At 42.8% G+C, this 19,421-nt stretch overlaps 1 protein-coding gene across 1 annotated transcript in view; it reads left to right on the forward strand.

Annotated features, from left to right (window-relative positions):
* IQCA1 (IQ motif containing with AAA domain 1) overlaps window positions 1-19,421 on the forward strand; it is a 111,637-nt gene that overhangs the window by 41,321 nt on the left and 50,895 nt on the right. The window contains exon 7 of the mRNA XM_040605217.1: window positions 12,614-12,698. Coding sequence (XP_040461151.1) covers window positions 12,614-12,698 — 85 coding nt within the window. The remainder of the gene's footprint in view (window positions 1-12,613; window positions 12,699-19,421) is intronic.

Raw genomic sequence — 19,421 nt, forward strand, 5'->3', positions numbered from 1 at the left:
GCAAAGGAGTAGCAGAAACAGTCACGAGGAGCTGGAGAGGCAGAATCAGAAGAGGAGGGATAAAAGACACGTATAACTGGAGGGGAAAAAAAAACAAACAAACCACCCTATAAGTTACCAATTTGAAAAACAGGGACAGTTAGAACCAAAGACTTATAGAGAGCATTAACGTGTCCAAGGCAAAGATAAAAGAGCAGTCCCCAAATGTGTATGCCAGCAAGCAAGCTCAGGTGGGTATATGAAGAAAGGCTTGATTGTCAGGGCGTCCTGTTTAACTATGGTAGGGATGAAGGCATGCAAGTTATGCCGGGAGTATGGCTGTGAACGACAGCCTGTTATTCTTTCTCACAAGAAAAGAAGGATATATTTAATTCTGGAATACAGTTGTTTCACTGTTTTCACTGGCAGTGGGGTTTTCAGAGTTTACATACTGGGGACCATAACAGAAGAGTGTCTGATGGAACATAAGGCTGATGCAGGGTATCGTGTATTCATGTTTATTTAACAAACTATTGACAAGTTACTGAAGTGCTGAATTTCAAGTGAATTCTACGCCCAGGAGACTTGTCTCATCTAGCATAGAAAATCCAGGCTTACACTGGAAATTGGTGTAACATCTACCACACCGCTGAGAGTGCTTCCCCTCCGGTCTCATTCCTCCTTGCCCTCCATCACCTGTACCAGCTCATCTCTTTTTGAGTCAAATGTCAAATATGCAATTAGACTCAAACTCAGCTTCCATAAGGTACCACAAAGGCTGACAGCCCAGCTTCATTGCAAGTAGATTCTTAGGTGGTTAATAAAACATCCAGAGGCATTTAGAATAGGATGAGTTTATGCCCTTCACTTTGGGGCTTAAGTCAAATTCCAGTAGGGTTACGCAGAAATGATGGGCAGTCGAGGGAGCAGAAGGACACAGGCAGCAGAAACGAGTTATCGCATCAGCTTCTAGATCTCCATAGCGGATTAGCTGGTACAGGCTGCAGGTAACAGCAGCACACTGCAATCCCAGGGTTGGCAAGCATGTCAAGGGCACATGAGGCAAGGCATATTTGTTTTCTTTGAGCTGATTATTTCCCTTGAGATCTCGACACTACCCCTTTGTTAGGTGGGCAGCATGCTGCATAGTTTGGTAAGCGTCTAGGCAAACTCTTCCCAGCGCAAAGTTAGCATTAAAGTTGGTCTATTCAAATCCTATACTTGGATTGAATCTCAACTTAATGCTGAAGAGGTTGGAAGATAGTATTTCTGTGGGCAGAACAAGAACTTGCCTGAAACCCGAGTCTCATCCATTCCTTCCAGAGTCAATATGTTTCAGTTTTACAGTGAATTTCAGCACAGGGGAGATTAGTCAGACTCCATCAAGCAGGTTGTTTTTGTTATCCAGGTCAGAGTCCAGGGCTTTAAAGTCATGCTGCATTTCAGTCCCGTGCAGATACAACAGAAAATCTAATTATTTATAGTAATATACTTTAAACGCACCCAGCTATTAGCATCACAGACTAGATGCGTTTTGTCTGCTGTGTCAGGCTTCCTTAGGACTTACACAAGAGCAGTATTAAGAGTTACTATCCTAGGCTGAAGAGGAGACGTTTAACAGCATATGTAAGGGGAGTCGCTAGTTGTCCCTAGGCTCCACTTGGGCAAAATAACTATATTCACATAGTACCATTCAATAAGGTACTGTACCAAATACAGTATTGTTTGACTTGGGCAAAGGGTGTAGAACCATAGAAGAGCTAACACGTTCAGTGTTTACCAAGATATTTATGTAATACCAGAAAACTGCATTACCCTTAACTAAGTCCCCTCTCTCTTCTTAGAGTGTCTTACTGACTCAGTAATCCTTTGGTGGCTTGGAAGGAAGTTTACTCTCTTGTTTTATATTCCTCATCACACAGGGAGACTGGCTCTTTCCTGCAGATTTTTTTGGAAAGCATCTAATCCAGCAACCAATTTTGAAGACAGTGGTTTAAAGTATAGCTATAAGTTAAAGGCTGCAGTCTGTGTAGCTGCAGGAGTCCTCAAAGTATTCCAAGTCAAAATACAATTGCTCCAAGGGAGCAAATTCCAGAGCCGGAGCTCTGCCATCTTTCGTATTGCATACATGTGCTTCCCATCATTGGCTGAGCTCTCATAGCTGCTACAGAGGGGGTAACGCTACGCCCAAAATATCATTTCACCCTCATTCTCTTCTGGGAAATCATGTGTAATACATGCGTTTATCTTTATGTATTGCAAGGTTTGCAGTTGTGGGAGGCCTGGGAACTAGTGGGAGCGAAGGTGGGAGCAGCTGATTGTAGGCTCTCCCACGTATGTGCCTGTATTTCATTCCCATCCAAACCTAATCTTTACATGCTTTGCCCGGGGGAGCTCTGCTATCCTATAAGGCGGCCGTTCCAGACAACTGATCCTCTATACAGGCCTGTGAAGCAAGACATTTAGGTCTCCAGTACTGAAAAAAATCCACAAGAGCCCTAAGATGTAGCAAGTGAGCAAACCTGCCCTTCAAGTCTCCCCACCCTCCCATTGCACTTCCCACACCACCCTACCTGCTCCACCACATCGGCAGAAGGACATTACTGATGCTTGGGCATTTTGCTTCTACCAAGGGTGGGCTGCAGGACCAGTTCCAAATTCCTAGAGGACAACCCCATGCCTGTCCCTGGGTCTCCAGCCAGGTGTCAGCCTCTTCCACCACATTGCCAGCCACTCTCTGCAGCACTGGCCCCATCTACCAAAGAGATGCCTAAAAAGCACATTATTAAGCCATCACGTAAATGAACAACAATAAAAAAAGCTCCATTTTGTGCTTATACTTATTAAATTTGAGTGCATCCCAGTGTAAGTAGCATATGCAGAAGAGTTCAGTCATTTGGAGAGGCAACGCCAAGATCATACAAAAAGCATTTGATTCTTTGTCTCTAAGATTGCCCGCATTTTCAGTCAATTTAAGGAGACTATAGATCGCACATCAGATATATGCTGAACGTATAGAAATACAGCTCTCCAATTTTACTTTCACAAAACTAAAAGGTGAGGGTTAATGAACCTGGCATCTCAAGGCATCACCATGTGTTCCTTAGACTGCAGAGGTGACTGGGTTTCCCCTGTTAACGCTGTTGATAAACGGATAGTCTTAATAGCATTTTGACACTGACTTCTAATTAAGCTCACCTGGAATGTTTCTCCTTGTCTTTTCTCACATTTTTTTAAATTGCCAAAGCAGAGATTCTAAATTATTTTTCTTGCTACAGAGCTATTTGGCTATTAGCATCGACCAGGAATCTGCAAACATCTCTAACTTTATATACAGATCCTTTGCAACATTCTTCAATATCCATCTCAGTTTTTTCCTGGTTTAACACTCTGTGTACACCTGATTGTGATTTATTCAAATAAGGCTGCATAAGCCAATTGGGATGAACATCGAAAAATCAAGCACTGTGACTGCTTTCATATGCATGAAATTGCTTCAGATTTATCATTAAATAGTTCATTTAAACACTCACGCAAACCACAGAGAACCAGATCCCTTGAAGTGGACAAGCATGGCAGCAGTGAAAGGGAGCGCAGCATATTTGGTTGCCTTCTCTGAAACTTCAGAATATACTACGCACCATTTTCATCTTCCCATTCCCCACTCAAGTTTTTCTTCTGCATCACAAGTATTTTTCAAGGAAGCGCAGCCTTAGCTACAAGTAGTGCCGTTAGCACAGCACTACAATATAGGTCTTAAACGAAGTAGCGAGCCACTCTCCCAAGCAGTAACGTGGTGCCTGACAGATGCTGATTACACATTGTCCTTTACAAACGCGTAAATTCAAATCATGGGCAGGCAGCAGGTCAGGGGCACGGTGATCCATGAACAGGACAGCCATGATAGAGTGGTTGAAGAGGACAGTATGCACATACAGATCATCTTATTCCAGAGAGGCAAAAAACGAGGCAAGTTAGAGTTATGCCAGACTGGACTGTATTACTGCATCGATACCATAGACGTAAGGCAGGCTTGGAGATCTAGCTGCTGAAATGTGTCTGATGCCACCTTCAGTATCGCCTCGGATTTACCCATCTTCATCACACTGTGAAATGATGCAAGCTGTGACAAACCAGACAAAAGTGCGATCGTTTTACCACGCTTACACCGGGTAGGCTGGGTTGGTTTAACCACCGACACAAAAGGCTATGTATTAGTCTTACGTGCTGTGCCGTATTTATTCCAGTATTTAAATAAGGGTAGATCAAAGCACAAAAACTTCTCTGTTCCTTTTCAGGCTCTTAGTCCCTAGTTTTCTAGACAGATATAAAGCGTGCATATGCTGCATAGCACGTGCAGGGAGTTTGACATTCCCCAGGTGCACTGAATTTATTATGCATGCACACAACTATCCATCCAGCATACAAGCAATAGGTTCAGGGAGAGTCCAGTCATTTCAGAGCATTTTAAAATCAGCTAATACCACTAATACCCTTGAAATACTTCAAGTACCGTTCAGTCAGGTGGAGGCAGAAGAAACACAGCGTATGCAAAACCATTTCAGAACAAGGAGGAGGGCAAAGCCCTGAGAGAGCCAAGACAGAGCCTGGGTGCAAGTGGCACTGTTCCTGGTGGGCGACCTGTCCAGGGCACCATTTCTCAAGCTTCCCCAAAGCATTATCTTCAGGTTAATGTGATGAGCCATAGCAAAACAATTTAAAGCAGCCATGCCCAAGTTACAGCCTTCCTTCCCTTCCCTATAGTGATGCATTTTGTTTGCCTAACACCTTGACTTCTAAGGAGCAAAAGCAATTGCTCAAATTTCTCATAAACAAATCCCACAAGACAAAATGCTCTCTATATTCCATTTCACTCCAAATCCCAAAGAAACTTGTGATGTTGGAGGGCAAGTTATTTCTTTTGGCTGGCCTTGATACAAAAATCGCATGCTTTATTTTCCTCTTTACAGAATTCATATTGTGTTAATAAAGTACTGTTGATTCCCTCTGGCTGACTCTGCAGGAAAGCTATTCTCACAAAGCTCCTAGTCCGAGTTAAAGTAATCTTGCTTAAAACTGGCCATAATTGTTTCAGTCTCTTAAGTTTAATACTAAGCACAGGACATACTGCCAATTTGAGTCAGGATTTGGCATTCTGTGAAGGCGGGATAAGCTGACCAAAGGTAAGGAATTCAGTAAATGCAAGGGGAATTTGACCTGGTGTTTCTTTGAGCCAGCTTCTGTATTTTTGACCTCGCTTTAAAGAGAATGGAAAGATGTAAGAAAATCAAAACAGATGAGAGTTTAATGAGAGTTGTGTACTGCAGAGTCCTCATTACTCCATCAGCCAAATCCCCCAGCCTGGTGCTGGGCCCTGAGGGGGGTTCTTCCTCAGCAGGAAGGGTTGCTCGACCCACCCTCCTTCCAGCCGGCTCGGGGGGGAATCACATTCCTCAAAAGGCTGTAGACAGTCAACAGGAAGCTGACACTGGAAAGAAGCCTGGGGACAGTCTGGCTGTGGACGAGGGGGAGCAGCACTTCACTTTCTGAGACAGCCCCTGGAGGAAGATAGCCTGCTTCCCGGCTCTGTAAACGTGAGATGATAAGCAAGTCCGAAAGAGAAGGACAGGCACTAAAAGAGGTGTAGACCTGGAAAACAAAACACGAGTGCGGTGTTGGCTGTCAGTATCTGTTCTGCAGCTTTCAGAGAGGCAAACCCATGGGGTTTCTGGTTCTGTCAGGCTCACTTCCAATGAGCAAGATTTTACCTCCACGCCAGTACATGCAGTCGGTTTGATGGATTCCTCACTAACCAGTTACTGGCAGCCCTGGCGAGGCCAGTGGCAGAAACCCTGCGGGCTACAGGTGGCCGTGTGACACCACGAGGTGCCCTGCTCCTCGCTCTGAAACCATTCTCTCCTGGAGCAGGGAGGGGACATCCAGGTGTCCTTGGGCCCACCAGGAGATGCTCCCACTGTTACTGCAGAGTGCCTCACACCAGGCGTACCAGCACCTCTGCCCAAGATGTTCTGCACTGCAGAAATGGCACCAAAATCCCTTAAGTAACCTTATAGGAAGCTGCTTTCCAGTCCCTTCAGTCTTACTTCTCTTTCCATGCCATGGCGGGCAAATGTAATAGTCATCTTCTCTAGGTTGTCTAAGCTTCCAGTATGGGCTGGATGTTATTAGCTCTTGCAGAATAATTCAGTTATGTAGATCAGGATGTGATTTCTCCCAACCCCGAGTTAATTCAGACTTGAGCTCTGAGAAAAATATGTGGCAGTATTTTTTGCTGGTAGGGAGGGACATGCAAAAATCAAGAACACCAGAATGTTTTGTGAGTATTAATATTGCCAAATTTGTCTGATTTTTCTGATTTTTTTTTTTATTTAAGCTAATATTGTAACTGTAAATCTGTTTCTCCTTGCTGTTACTCGTGCCCATATTGCCTTCAATTTTCATTCAAAATCTTAGCAGTAATTTGCAGTGCTACCTTCCCATGACTCCAACTCATTTCAAGGAGAAAAACCTACTGCCATTTTAAACCAGGAATAATTTGTCAGAATTTTGAGGGCAACGATAGGTAGGTCAAAAAATCATTTTCCCTCTTTCTTCCCTATGGTTTACAGGGGGTAAAGCAGGATAACAAGGAGTCCTGGCAGAGAAAGCTCATCCCCAAGCCTGAAAGGGAACAGAGATTCCTTTTTCCCCCAGTACACTAATTATCTATTGCTATCCTTAAAGGACCAGGAGGATCCTTGAAAAGGTGAAATAACTTCATGACAAAGCAAAACAGACTATTTCACTGTAAGAGCTCAAGAATCTTAAGAACAACTGTACTAGGTCAGCCAAAGGTCTACCTTTCCTGGCCAATAACACTACATGTTATAAAACTATCAGAGAGAATTACCACATTCCACATTTAAGTCTGTCCCCTCCAACAACTGTTCCCAACTATAACCTGGCTTTGAAGCTGCCTTCTCCCATTTCAGATCTAAGGCAGGCATTGGGGACCCAAAAGACCATCAATTGTTTCTAATTACGATAGTTAACGTAAGAAAGAATATCACCTTTCCCCACAAACCTTTCACACTCATTCCTCCATGGGCATGTTTCTTCTTGCACATTGTTGGCCTCAACATTTGATGTTAAATTTTTAAAGCCGAGTATTTATTCAGAACAATAAACTTTCCAATCCTCCAAACACATCTCCCTACAAGTCACTCTGCTGAATTACTTCCACGCATAACAATCACACATGCAAGCAAATGCTTGGAGGATCAGGACCTTAGATAAAGCATCAGTTGTAACATATCTCTGTCGAAACCCATTAAAGATGACAAGAGGCTTGTGGAAATTAATCTTGCTTTATAAGTAATTCTGTACTTGCATAGGTTATTTTTCCTGGAAGTGATTTTCAAAGAGCCGAAGAAAGGACAACACAAAAGGAAAGAAAATGCCACAGCAAAGACACCTAAAATAAACCAACACAGCTACACAAGTAGATTGAGAGAACCCACATCAGGTGGGATTACAGAAATAGGCAAGAACTACAAAACGACGAGGGGTTCATTTCCTTAAAGGGTCCCCCCCCAGCCTTTTGGTTTTGTTCCTTTTCTGCATAGAACACTCTCCTTTCCCTCCACCCAGAGCACACAGCCATCAGTCACGCCTTTTCTTCTGCACACAGCCCACGTCCTTTCTTACCCTGAAAAAGAGTTAAACGCTCTTTTGCCTCCAAAGAACAATTTTTTATTTTTCCTGACAAGGTCTTTTATGCAATTAGCTAGAGAAGCCATGGCCAAAAAGAAAGAATAACACATGTAAAATCATGCCAGAGAACGGAGTAGGTAGTAACTTGTTGAGTCTATTACCAGACAAAATGCTTAAATCAATGGTGTGTTCTCATAAATCACCAGCCATATTTAGCCTTAACTATAACCATCCCTGAGCAGTGTGGGACAGAGAGAAAACACAGAAGAAAAAAAAAATAAATGGTGATGCTCCTGAAACGAGAAGGGGAGGAAGCAGCAGATGAAACAAGCACAGCACAGGGTCATCTCCCAGGCACGGGATGTATTTTGTAGGTCAGAATTGTGGTGCCACAGCATCCAGGGCTGAGCAGAGCCTGCCAGTCAGACTGACTCACACCGAGCCTGGCGGTGATTTGGAGATGTTAAAGAACCATTTGAACCTAGTTAAAACTTGGACATTTATGTGGGTTGGGTTGTGCTCTAAAACAAAATTGAGCCCAGAAGAGCCAGAACTCTGTTACACGATCAGAGACAAAAGGGTTTGCATTGCAGACCAGAAGAGATCATTCTTTTTCAATTACAGTTGACAGATCTAAGTTATTGTAGGAGGAATAGGTCTGGAAAGGGGGAGAGCAGTAACGGTGAACCAGAGGACAGAAAGTAACTCAAGAAAGAGCACAAAAATCTCATGGGATCCTTTTCTGTTTTAGCTGGGAGTGGGAGATGATCTCTTTTCACTCCTCCATCTTTGTTCATCCCTTCACTCTTCCAGCTGAGCTGGTCGGATGCAGATTTAGGGCTCCCATTCATTCCAATTAGATGGCTTTTCTGTGAAGCTATTTACCAAAGCCAGGCTATGCTCCCGTTGACAGGATTTCACTGCTTTCCAGAAAAGTAATGGATTTCTCACATCGCACAGTTTCTAAAGGTCCCTTCTTCCGCAGTGTCCTCCGCAGCACAGAGACGTTTGGTAGTTCTGTTAAAGCGGTGGCTCCGACCCAAGGAGACATTCTGCCTGCTGTGAACTCTGGCACCCATCAGTTTGATTTGTAGCAGTGTGAGCAGAGCTCCCAAACACAAGTTTCTGTTCGGTGGCCTGTGAATACACAACAGGGAGCAGGTCATCCGACAGGAACCATCCTTAGCTCCTCGCCCGCAGACTGGGAAGCAGCAGACTTCGGGGTCCTTAGTCTGTAAAGGCTTCCCCCAGGCTACTGCTGAGTTTTGCCTCACAAGGTGGAGGCTTCTTCCTAGCCCTACCCTTCCATCTCACCTCACTTGCTTCTGTGCAGCCACCAAGCCCAGCCCTACCAAGCAGCCATATGTTTTACAAATTTAATTCATTCTTCTAGGCAAAGTTTCATTAGAACTGCATCCTACATATGAAATCCAGTAGAATTTACTTCTGCTTTTGCTTTCAGTCCTTAACACGTTGTCAGCACTCCTGCTGAAGCAGTTATGTTGAAAATAAGAGATGCTTCTTCCAATTCTGGCATTTGCACGTTTTTATGAGATGCTGGAATAAGTAAAATTGTATTTTTTTTTCCCCCCTTGCAAACGTTGAGGCAATAATAAGCAACAGATTCATTGAGTTTTGACTTGCCTCGGAACCAGGTGTTTCAGACATGTACCATGTCTCTCAAATATATTACACACTCCAGTACTGTTCTTATCAAGAGCTTGGGCTTTTTACATTCTCCTCTCCCCATCAACATGCAACAAGACTTTCAGACTTTCCTGGCCACCAGTTTAGTTTTTACGCAGTGCTCCCTTTTCAGTGACATACAGAGAAAGCATCAGGGTGTGTGAACTTTGTAGGTAATCTGCCAGCTAGATACAGCAACTGACACGCAAAGAAAATGTCAAGGCACTGCGAGTATCAAAAATAGGTGCAGATTAGAGGAAATACAGACTGAGTAGGATTTTTTTTTCTACTCGGCCAATAAAGCAATCTAAATAACAAACACTGGTCTGAAATTCACACTCTGTGATCTCCAGTGAGACAAAGCCTTGCAGTGACTGCAGTTGCAACCCAGCTTTTGGAGTCAGTGAGCAGCACAGGGGCAGGTATAATGCTCTGCTACTCCCCAGTTCAGTTTTCAGGCTAGTTGCTGACTATGGGAACCTCTGCAGCTCCACCTTCTGTAAATCTTGATTTACAGCGTAGTTGTGCCCTAGGTGGAACCAAGAAGGATTTCTACCATCAACCTCTCCTCTACGCTTCCAGGAAAACAGAATGCAATGCTATGCTTGAGCTAGGAGCAAGCTTTTACATCATCTGGATTAATCTTTCAGTAGTATTGCCTTAGAACTGGCTCTAATCATTAATACTTCATTGTATCTAGGAAGTTTCAAAAGGGGAGGGCAGTTCAAAATTATTTGAACAATTATCACTGTAGAGCAAGCTCAAAATCATTCTACACGTTTGGGAGATCCTCCTAATTCAAGAGCCGTTCAACGTGGGACATGCCTGGTGGGGCTCTCCAGCCGTAGATGACATGCAGCTTATCTGATGGAACAGAGATATAGGAATATCCTTGGCTGTTCGTGGAGTGCATGCTGGCTGCTCATTTTGCCCTGGTGTTTTGTCATTATCAGCAACTGTAAAACACGCTTATATGAGACAGCTTAGGTCCAGTTGAATTCAAATTAGCATCTCAGGACAAATGCGTAAGACAAGCCATTGTGATGGTTCTGAGTAGAACGCTGCCAAAAAGCGCATGGAGAATAAAAATTGAGATTCATTACATTTAAAATGGACTTTTGACCAGGAAGATCAACGACTGCATTTTTCTGGGCAGATTTACAGGCCAAATGAATCCCTGGTTTAACCTCTGAACTCAGAGGGTTTCATAAAGAGAGGAATTTGGCCAGAAGGGTCATGCATGTGCATGCTTTCCAGGCATTACAACTGCAGTTGTAGTCATTTAAACCTAGATGAGAAAGAGGAAAACCCACAAGAGGTCAGATATGGAAATGAGACTCAAGAATACTGCTCCCTGTCCAGTGGACAGCAATTGATATGCTAAACAGCAGTACACAGGAGAGGATGAAGTCCAGAAAGAAAACACAGATGTCCCTGAAGAATTAGCATGACCAAAATGTACGGTAGCTGTCTGCTCCCAGGGTCACTGATGACCATGGGAACTTCCATTCTGCATTGCCCTCAACTGAAAACCCAGTCCTTGGGCAGCTGACTGGTTGATAAATGTCTGACACACTTCTTCCACTCACGTGAAAAGACTGGCATTGCCTTCTCCTCAGCTCAAGTTATTTTTCAACATAAGGGCTTGCTGTAGCTGCTACAAAAAGATGAGATAAACCATGTCATCCCAAACAGCTGCACCAGCTGTGGACAGAAGAAACACGCAGAAAATACTACCTACAAACTGGAACCCCCTTCCAAATTTCAGAATTCGATAGAATTCCTACAGCACTCAGAAACACACGCATCATACATAGCCAAAGGGTAAATATTTCTGTCTCCAAGAACTGTAAATTATTTAAAAGTATATAAAAAAAAAAGCTAATACAAATACCAAATGTAACACTCATAAATATTGAAAGCTGGCACTGATAGCACATTCAGTGGCCAGCAGACTCCAAACTGATTCCTCACCCACAGTACATATTGCCTTTCCTCCCTCCCAGCTGGCATTTGGAAAGTAGCAACAGCCTTAATATCAGATATTGAGAAAATTGTTACTGTAAGCCAGACTTGCAGCAGCATTTAAAACAAGACTGCATTTAACATGAAATTGAGCTATTTTCTGGCTGTTTGTAAAAAATGAAACATGATCTAACATTAAACAAACTAGATTATGCAGGTTTTTGAGGCCAAAAATCCCATTCTTACCAGATTTTTCTTAAAAAATACACTAACAATGACACCCCTTTGTTTGCACAGGCTGGTCTCCGGGAATGCAATGACTAAAGTTTTGCATCTGTTTGCGTATAGAACTAGTAATTGTTGAACATGCAAATCAGAGCTTACAATCACAGATGAATGTGTGTTTATTCTTTTGTAATTGGTATTACGTTAGTACTAGAGCTAGGGATCCAAACCCTACACGTGGTACTATAGAAACAAAACAGATGCTCTGTTCCAAGGATCTCAGGTTAAAATTGAATCTGCTTAACAGTGGACTAGGAAGGTCCCTTATGGTACCAGTTGTTTTTGAAAAAATGAAAGCAATTTTATGAATCACATTGACCTTTCTGAGCTCTTTTCTTCTCAAGGGAAATCTCATTTAGAGGAAACGTTACCATTCTGTTTGAAAGTAACACAAGGATCTTTCTGAAGTGTCAGAATTTTCTTTGGAACAGAAAATCTTCCTGATATTAACAAACAGAAAATCTTCCTGATACAATCCAAAAAGCTATAAAAGTGAAAGCAGTTAAAGAGTCTTATCAATAGAAATGACTTTTGAACTGTAATTATTATTTCCATCTTTTAGTCTCTTTCTGAAAGGTCTGGAAGCGCTCTCTGTTAGGCATGGCATCCATGCAACCTTACCACAAAGTCACTTATTGGCCCCTCACTAGCTTCCATCACCACCTCATTGTGCAAGTACACTGGAAATTTTTGAGGGTGGAGATCCTCACATGGAAATACAATTGGGAATTTGTAGATATGAAGTGATGTATGGTCCTACAAGATTCCCTAAGAACCTTCAGTGTTTGATGGGTCATGATACAAGAGACATGAGTTGGTAACTTTTAATGAATGTACCGGACAGAAAGCCACTATCACAAGAAGCAATTCAGATGGTTTTGAGTAGAGACGAGGGAGGGCGTGCTTCCCCACCACCTAACACCTTTGTCAGCAAGATGAAAAATTACAGATTTTAATTCCTTTTCAACTTCTGTTTCTCACACAGGCATATCATAGGCAAGTTTCCTGACTATCCTACTGAAGAAGCAGGAGGTTCAATGGCTATTCTTTCTCAAAAAACTCCAGAGCAGGTACCATCACTGTTTTTAATGAAAAAGGCTAACAGGATTGGGGAAGGAATTGCCACAAAACGTGTCTGTTCATTCAAGTAGCAATGTTCGGCAGCAATGGCCTCTAGCACTCCAGAAACCCTGTAGTTAAAAAGCTTTTTGCTGCAAGAATTGTTTTCTTCCAGGGTAAACCACAGAAGTCACATGCCAAAATCTGTTCCATTTCAGGATGTGCGGCCACTTAGTCATGGGAGAAGGTGCTCAGTTTATGCAAGTTACGGACAGATAAGTGTCTGAGGGAGCTAAGAGGAAAGGGCTCAGTTACTAAGAGTTGCTTTCCTGTGGCAAAATCCACATAGACCGGTGCTAGTAGAAATACATATGAAACAGCTTAAAGAGCCTTGATTTAAAATAGACCTCCACAGCTACCCCAGAGGCTGAAACTGGTTCCAGTGTTTGCATTCAGTATCAGCACAGTCTAGTAAGAAGTAGTTCAGTTTAAGCAGAGAAGAGCTTTTTATGCAGGCAGGCTTGAGCCTTGGTTTAGCGCCAAGGATCATTAAAGCAGGGTTGAACATTCAAGTGAAGGAAGCGTCTTAGTTTATCTTGCATATCCTTGTAATAAACTCAGTTGTTTTTCCTGATAAAATCCCTCTTCTGACCGCTTTGGTTAATAGAAGTGGCCGACAATCTCTTCCTCTGATCATCTGGGTGTCACACAGAGAATTAAGACTAGCTGAGGCAATGAGGGCAGGGGTTGGCACGCCGAGCCATTTCCACCCACCACCGTGGCTGGAGCAGGATGAGGAGCCTGTGCAGGCAGATGATAAACAGGAAGCCCTGCACACAGGAGCAGGATTTGGCCCCTGCGTGAACCAGGCGTGATGGCTACTAGCGGGCTAGGAAAACTAAATGGTCAAAACCTGACCACTGTGGTCCTTAAAGCTCCCCTGCTGAGACAGGCTGTTGTGTTTATCAGCTGCCTGCAAGCGATGGACTAACACAGGTATGATAAAACAGTATTTTGGATTCAGTCTTTCCTGCAATCACAGGGAAAAGACATACTAGCAGTCTCTGTGTGGTTTGAGAGAATGTAAATACAGACTAGCCCAGCATAAAAGCCCAGTACTTTAACCATTAGTTACTTGGCTTACCAAAATGGGCAAGAAAACTGCTAGAAAACAGCTCTCTGTGCCTCACTAAAACTGAGCTCAGGGCGTGCTCCTGGTTTTAGCCAAGTTCAAAGTATGCTAAGGTCACCCCTGCTGGCCTCTGTATCTAAGCCACTCTGTTGTTCAGCCCCAGAGAGAGTGAAGGAGACCTGCCGGTTAAGTTTTCAGCTGCTAAAGTAGAAACACATGCTAGAGTCAGGAAGGCTTTGTTGGCTGCTCCGAGCAGCAGGGGAGGCACCCAGCAAACAGGGCTTACTGCTGGAGGAGGCTTTGGGGAACATTATGCTAATTAGACCTGCTACCAACAAGGATAAACACAGCTCAGAGAGAAGACGTTACAAGAAATCACACTGAGCAAGACTGGATATGGCAGTAAATTCTGCAGAAATACATTCTTCCTATCCTACTCCCAGTTTTGAATTCCCACCTTCAGCTGTTTTGCTGTCTTTCCTGGGCATCTGCTTTCTCTTTGCACAAAAAAAATACATAAAGGAAACCAGAAGTCTAGAGAGATTGTTTTACTGCCTGTTTTTCCTGCATTTTTTTTTTTTTTTAAATATCTGGAAGAAAAAACCCTGCATCTATTTTCCCAACAAATTTTCACTGGCAATTACCTGATTTTCAAAGATTTTGGGGCCCGTTTTATCTCCCTTTTTTAGCCAGCACAACCAAGAACAGAACATGCATCACATAACCTTCACAGATATCCAGAATGCAGTTGGCAAAAGGAAGTTCAGTACAATTGTGATTTTACCTGAATGTCAGACAAGTAAAACGGTTTTTGTTCAACTGAGTCAGCTGCATATTAAAAATCCCTAAGGCAACTGGTTTTGTTCCACACTGGTCTACTGGGCAACATAGTAAATGAAATCCTGGCCCCATTGAAGTTAATTGGCGTTTTGTCCTTGACTTCAGGGGAGACAAGATTTCACCTTTTGTATATATTAGCTTCTGTGAATGGGTTGGTTACTCCCAAGTTAAACTCCATGAAAAATCAAGAGCGAACTGTATTTAAAAAGCGAGCATTTTATAAGACTTGGGTAAAGACACTTTGGGGAAAATAAAATACAAATTAATCACTTCACGAACCATTGCTGCATTATTATACATTCTATATTTCTTTATCCTTTGACAACTCTGACCTTACTTGACTTTGTAATGTAGCTGGCCCTCTGCACAAACTGCTTCCATGACATTTTACAAATACCTTTCAAACAGGTATGCCAAAGAGATCCCAATGCAAAGCACTTGGTTCTTTAGTCAGAAAAATATGTACTGTCTCTGGACTAAAATGAAGTTTTTCTCTACTTCACATACTCTTCAAGAGAAATTTAAGGTTCTGAGACATCAGTGTAGTCTCCCTGCATCTGTTCCAGATGTCTACCCCTAATGGGTTTTTACGTTTTGCTCCTAAGATAATCATCAGATGTGACAATTTTTAGCTTTGCCCTTATCCTGCTGCCAACAAAATTATGATCTCTTCTTGTAGTTCATTAAGTCTTATCACCATGAAAATAAGCCAAAAGTGTTGCCATATAGCAGGCACATTCCCCAACTCCCCCTCATCTCCAATATTAAATTACGGGGGGGGGGGGGGAGAAAAAAAAAGATGCTTCCTTAGATTCTGGTTGTACATTAAATTGCTGCATGGAGGACAAACTCATTTCCACATTACTATAATTGCAGCATCTGATTCAGCAGCATCTGGAGAAGGGGTGAGAAAAAGTGTGTATTAGCTGCTGCACAAACATGTACTCCTGATCCTTGCTTGGCACACTGTGGAGTGCTATGCTGTTCATTAGTACTCATTATTACCAATGGTTAAAGATCCCTGCGAATCCCAGTAATCAGTTTGATTGGTAATGGCAGTGCAAGAGATCCCCAGTAGTTGGTTAATATTTAATTAGTAGCCCTGACTATTTCCCAGGTGGGGACAGTGAAATGGTGTTATGCAGTGAAGTACTGCAATAGTCACACACCCACCCCAAATACATCATCTTACTCGTTTTTACCAAATTCACATATCACAAGTAGCTTTAAAGCATCAGAGAAGGACTCAAGAGACTCTGTGAAGTTATACTTTTTTGTACTCAGCATTTTGCAAGCATGCTTTTATCCTGACAGCAAATACACCAAGCATACTTTTCAGTACCAGAAGCAGATACCTGCCGTTACGCCCGCCTTTATTCCCTCTGTTCCACACTATCCTGGATGCTCCTTTCAGAGGTGGCTGGGGTTTTGCAAGAGCTAAACACACGGTGCCATCAGCTGGAGCTGGGCACCTCACAGGCTTAAAATATTCTGATTATTTCAAGTTGACCATGCAGGAGGACAGAAATGGTACTCAGTCTCTGTTAAGGTGCGCAACAGGCAGACGCATTCACCTCCAGACAACAATTCGCTGCAACAAAGCCATTCAGCAAGTAGGATCCTAGTCCAGCAGCTCTCCGCTACCCATGATCATGATCTCTGTTGGCTGAAGTCAGTAGTCTATAGATCAGACTGCTTAAAGCCAGGCAGTATCAACAACCCCTTTTCACCTCTACCATGCACCTTACCTTAAAAAAAAAACCAACAAAAAAAAAAAAAAAAACAAAACCCACAACAAACAAACCAACCAACCTACACCAAGCAAAGCTAACAGATTTTTCATAAGCACATTAAATGGAGACAAACGTTTTGAAGTGTTTGCCAGAAAATGAATGGAAGAGACAGGGAGTTTAACTGGTGAGTTAAACTGCATTTGGGCAACATCTGCCAGATAGAAAAAAAAAACAACCCTAGAGCGCGTATCAGTCATGGACTGAAATGCATGACAGTCTCTTGAAGCCAACCGTAACATTTTGCAAGATCCCATAAAGCTATGAAATCCCTCCCATTTGAATTCATTCCTGCGAGAAACAAATCACTGGGGTTGTTTTTAACAGCTTAAGCCTTGCTTGCAGGTGCACACCCAAAAGTAAACAAGGCTCAGAAATGTCTCGCCAGGAGAATGCTACATTATTAAAAGCTGCACAAATGGATTTGCCTGGAAGAGGGAACAAGATAGTCCCAGGCCTATCATGATGAAAATTGCATCTCCCCCAACTGTCAGAAAAATAATGCCACCTTACGGGAATAATCAGCCTGTAGAAAAAGTTGCAATTAAACATCCTCAAGCTAAGGGGGCAGGATACGGGGAAGCACATTTGCAGCCCACTGTGTGTTATGTACAAATGATGCAAATGGGCAGCCTGATGTTCAGCACGCTACTGTGGGGATGGCATCTCTTCCCACCTCACACAGCCCCATTTTCTTGAAGAAAAAGTGTTTATTTTCTTAGATTTCAGAATAGCTTCTTCCTGCACAGTTAATACTCAAAGAGCAAATTTTCTTTCCGGGAATGCTAGACTGTGTGTGTATAAACCCTGTTCAAAGTGGTTTTAGAACCAGGGTGCGAGGTGGCTCTCACCTGCCACAGCTGGAGATCCATAATTCCCAAACTCACTCTACCCCTGCTTTTCATTTACGTCCACAGCACTAAAAGGGAAGAAGTTCAAGTAAGGTCTTCTTTCAAGGGATGAGGGAAGGGCTTATTCTTGAGGAAGAACATTTACCTCAAATGTCAGCTTACCCGAGCCAATACCAAGCTTTCTGTGGCTGAGGACAGCAGAACGCGAGTCCTACTGGCAGGTGAAGATTTTCGTATACCTGGCTCATATAAACCAACATCAGGCATTCCCATTCGTAGGCTGCACTCTGTTTTAGAGCCCTTCCCTTTCCCCCAAAAAAGGGGGATTTGCACTGCAAGAGTTTGGAAACACTTGAATGGATTTATAAATAGAAAAGCCAGTTTGACTTCTATGGGATATCAGTTTAAAGGAAAATATCTTTTCAGCCTCAGAAGAAAATATTACTGGAGAAAAAGTCATCACTAGCACAACAGGAGTCCTACAACAAGGCTGGAAAGAAAAATGCGACTAAAATTCATCTGCTCTTAGTGAAGCACATTTCTTCCTCAATATTAAGAGTTTTCTAAGTGCTTTCAGCATCATTTCAAAAAGAGGCAACCTAGCAAAGAAAAGGGCAGTCTGAAATAATTTAGGAAGATGTCTGCTTTTATTTCCACCATGAAGTTTTCTTCAGGGCAAAAATCCCTCTATTGTAATGTGGGTGAATGCTTAGTATCTCAAACTAACATTTGCTTGCCCTTCCCTTTCTTTCCTACTCTTTTGTCAGATTCTTCAGGCATCCTCCTGTAGCTGGAGGGAAAATAGCTCTGTATAAAAGAGTACAAGCCATCCGAGGTTAGGTACACAGCCATTTCACCCCAGCTCCCACTTCTCTGCAATTATGGAGCTGTTCAGAGCAGAGGTGAAAGCAGAGCTGGAGGAGCTGCACCAAAGGAGCGTAGAGGTAAAGGTGTATCAGCCATGGAAAAGGAAAAAAAATATTTGCTCTGTCATTTTCTTTTGGGAAGCAGAGAGGCACTTCAGAAAAGTCAGACTCCACGTGACGACGGCATTGCCAGCTGCATGGCTTTGTAGCATCTCACCAGAATTATTTGGCATCTCAGACTACATAAACAGTACCAAGGCATGTAGGACAGAGACTGTACCAGCGCTATTTGGATGCACGCAGCCTCTGCCCGCAGTCACTGGATGTGCTGCTGGAGGTGGCTCCTTGTGTTCCTGCACATTTCATGCAGCGCTAACTGCAAGCACCGTTTTTCTGTTCCCTATATGAGGGAAGTTAGTTCAAGACTTTGCACCATAGCTCGTACTGCATTTCTGAAAATAGTAGAGACAGACCTTTTTTCTTGCCACCTTACCAAACGGATGAAGGCAAGACAGAAGGGTAAGGACAGTTCAACAATTTAGTCCCGTTATAGCAGGTTCATGAAAACAGAAGCCCTATATAGCCCCTTTCAGTATCATTCATCTGTACAAAAACACGAAAGCAAACCGTTCCAATCAGGGTCTGGATATACTTCAAACATCACCAGTAGAACTCAAAAACGCTGCTTAAAATTAAAACCTTCTGTCAATTGCATGTGTGCTTACAGGTACCGTGCTGGATAAACCCACCCCTGAGATGCTGGAAACTGTGACGGTTACCCTTTGGTAGGCAGTCAGAGCAGAGGGTGGAGGTGACAAGGCTGGATTTCTGGCAGGGTACTACAATAAAGGATACACTTGGAGTAGCTCTGTTGGTTTTGGATACAGCAGGCCTGCTGGGACACTAAAAACCTATTTTGAACTCTAGTCAATCTGTTAATCTATCCTAGGGAATGAAATGCTTCACTGCTTATCACCACAAGATATGACTGAATGGTGCTCGGGGTTTAAATTACCATATTTAATTAAATGTAAGATACTGAAATGCTTGGGGAAATCCACTAATGAAATTTCACTGGCTGCAAAGCACAGCCCTTGTCATTGTCCCTTCCCGCTGTCCAATCTTCAATACATTAAAAGACATTCTTTAGAAAACAAATGTTTTTACCGTTACAGGAAACATCTTACAATTGGAAATGTTTTAACTTCTACTCTTTCAGGGTACTGCCAATATTAATGGCCCATTAATAAACTCC

This window comes from Falco naumanni, chromosome 8, assembly GCF_017639655.2.
Source record: "Falco naumanni isolate bFalNau1 chromosome 8, bFalNau1.pat, whole genome shotgun sequence".
Classification (NCBI taxonomy): Eukaryota; Metazoa; Chordata; class Aves; order Falconiformes; family Falconidae; genus Falco; species Falco naumanni.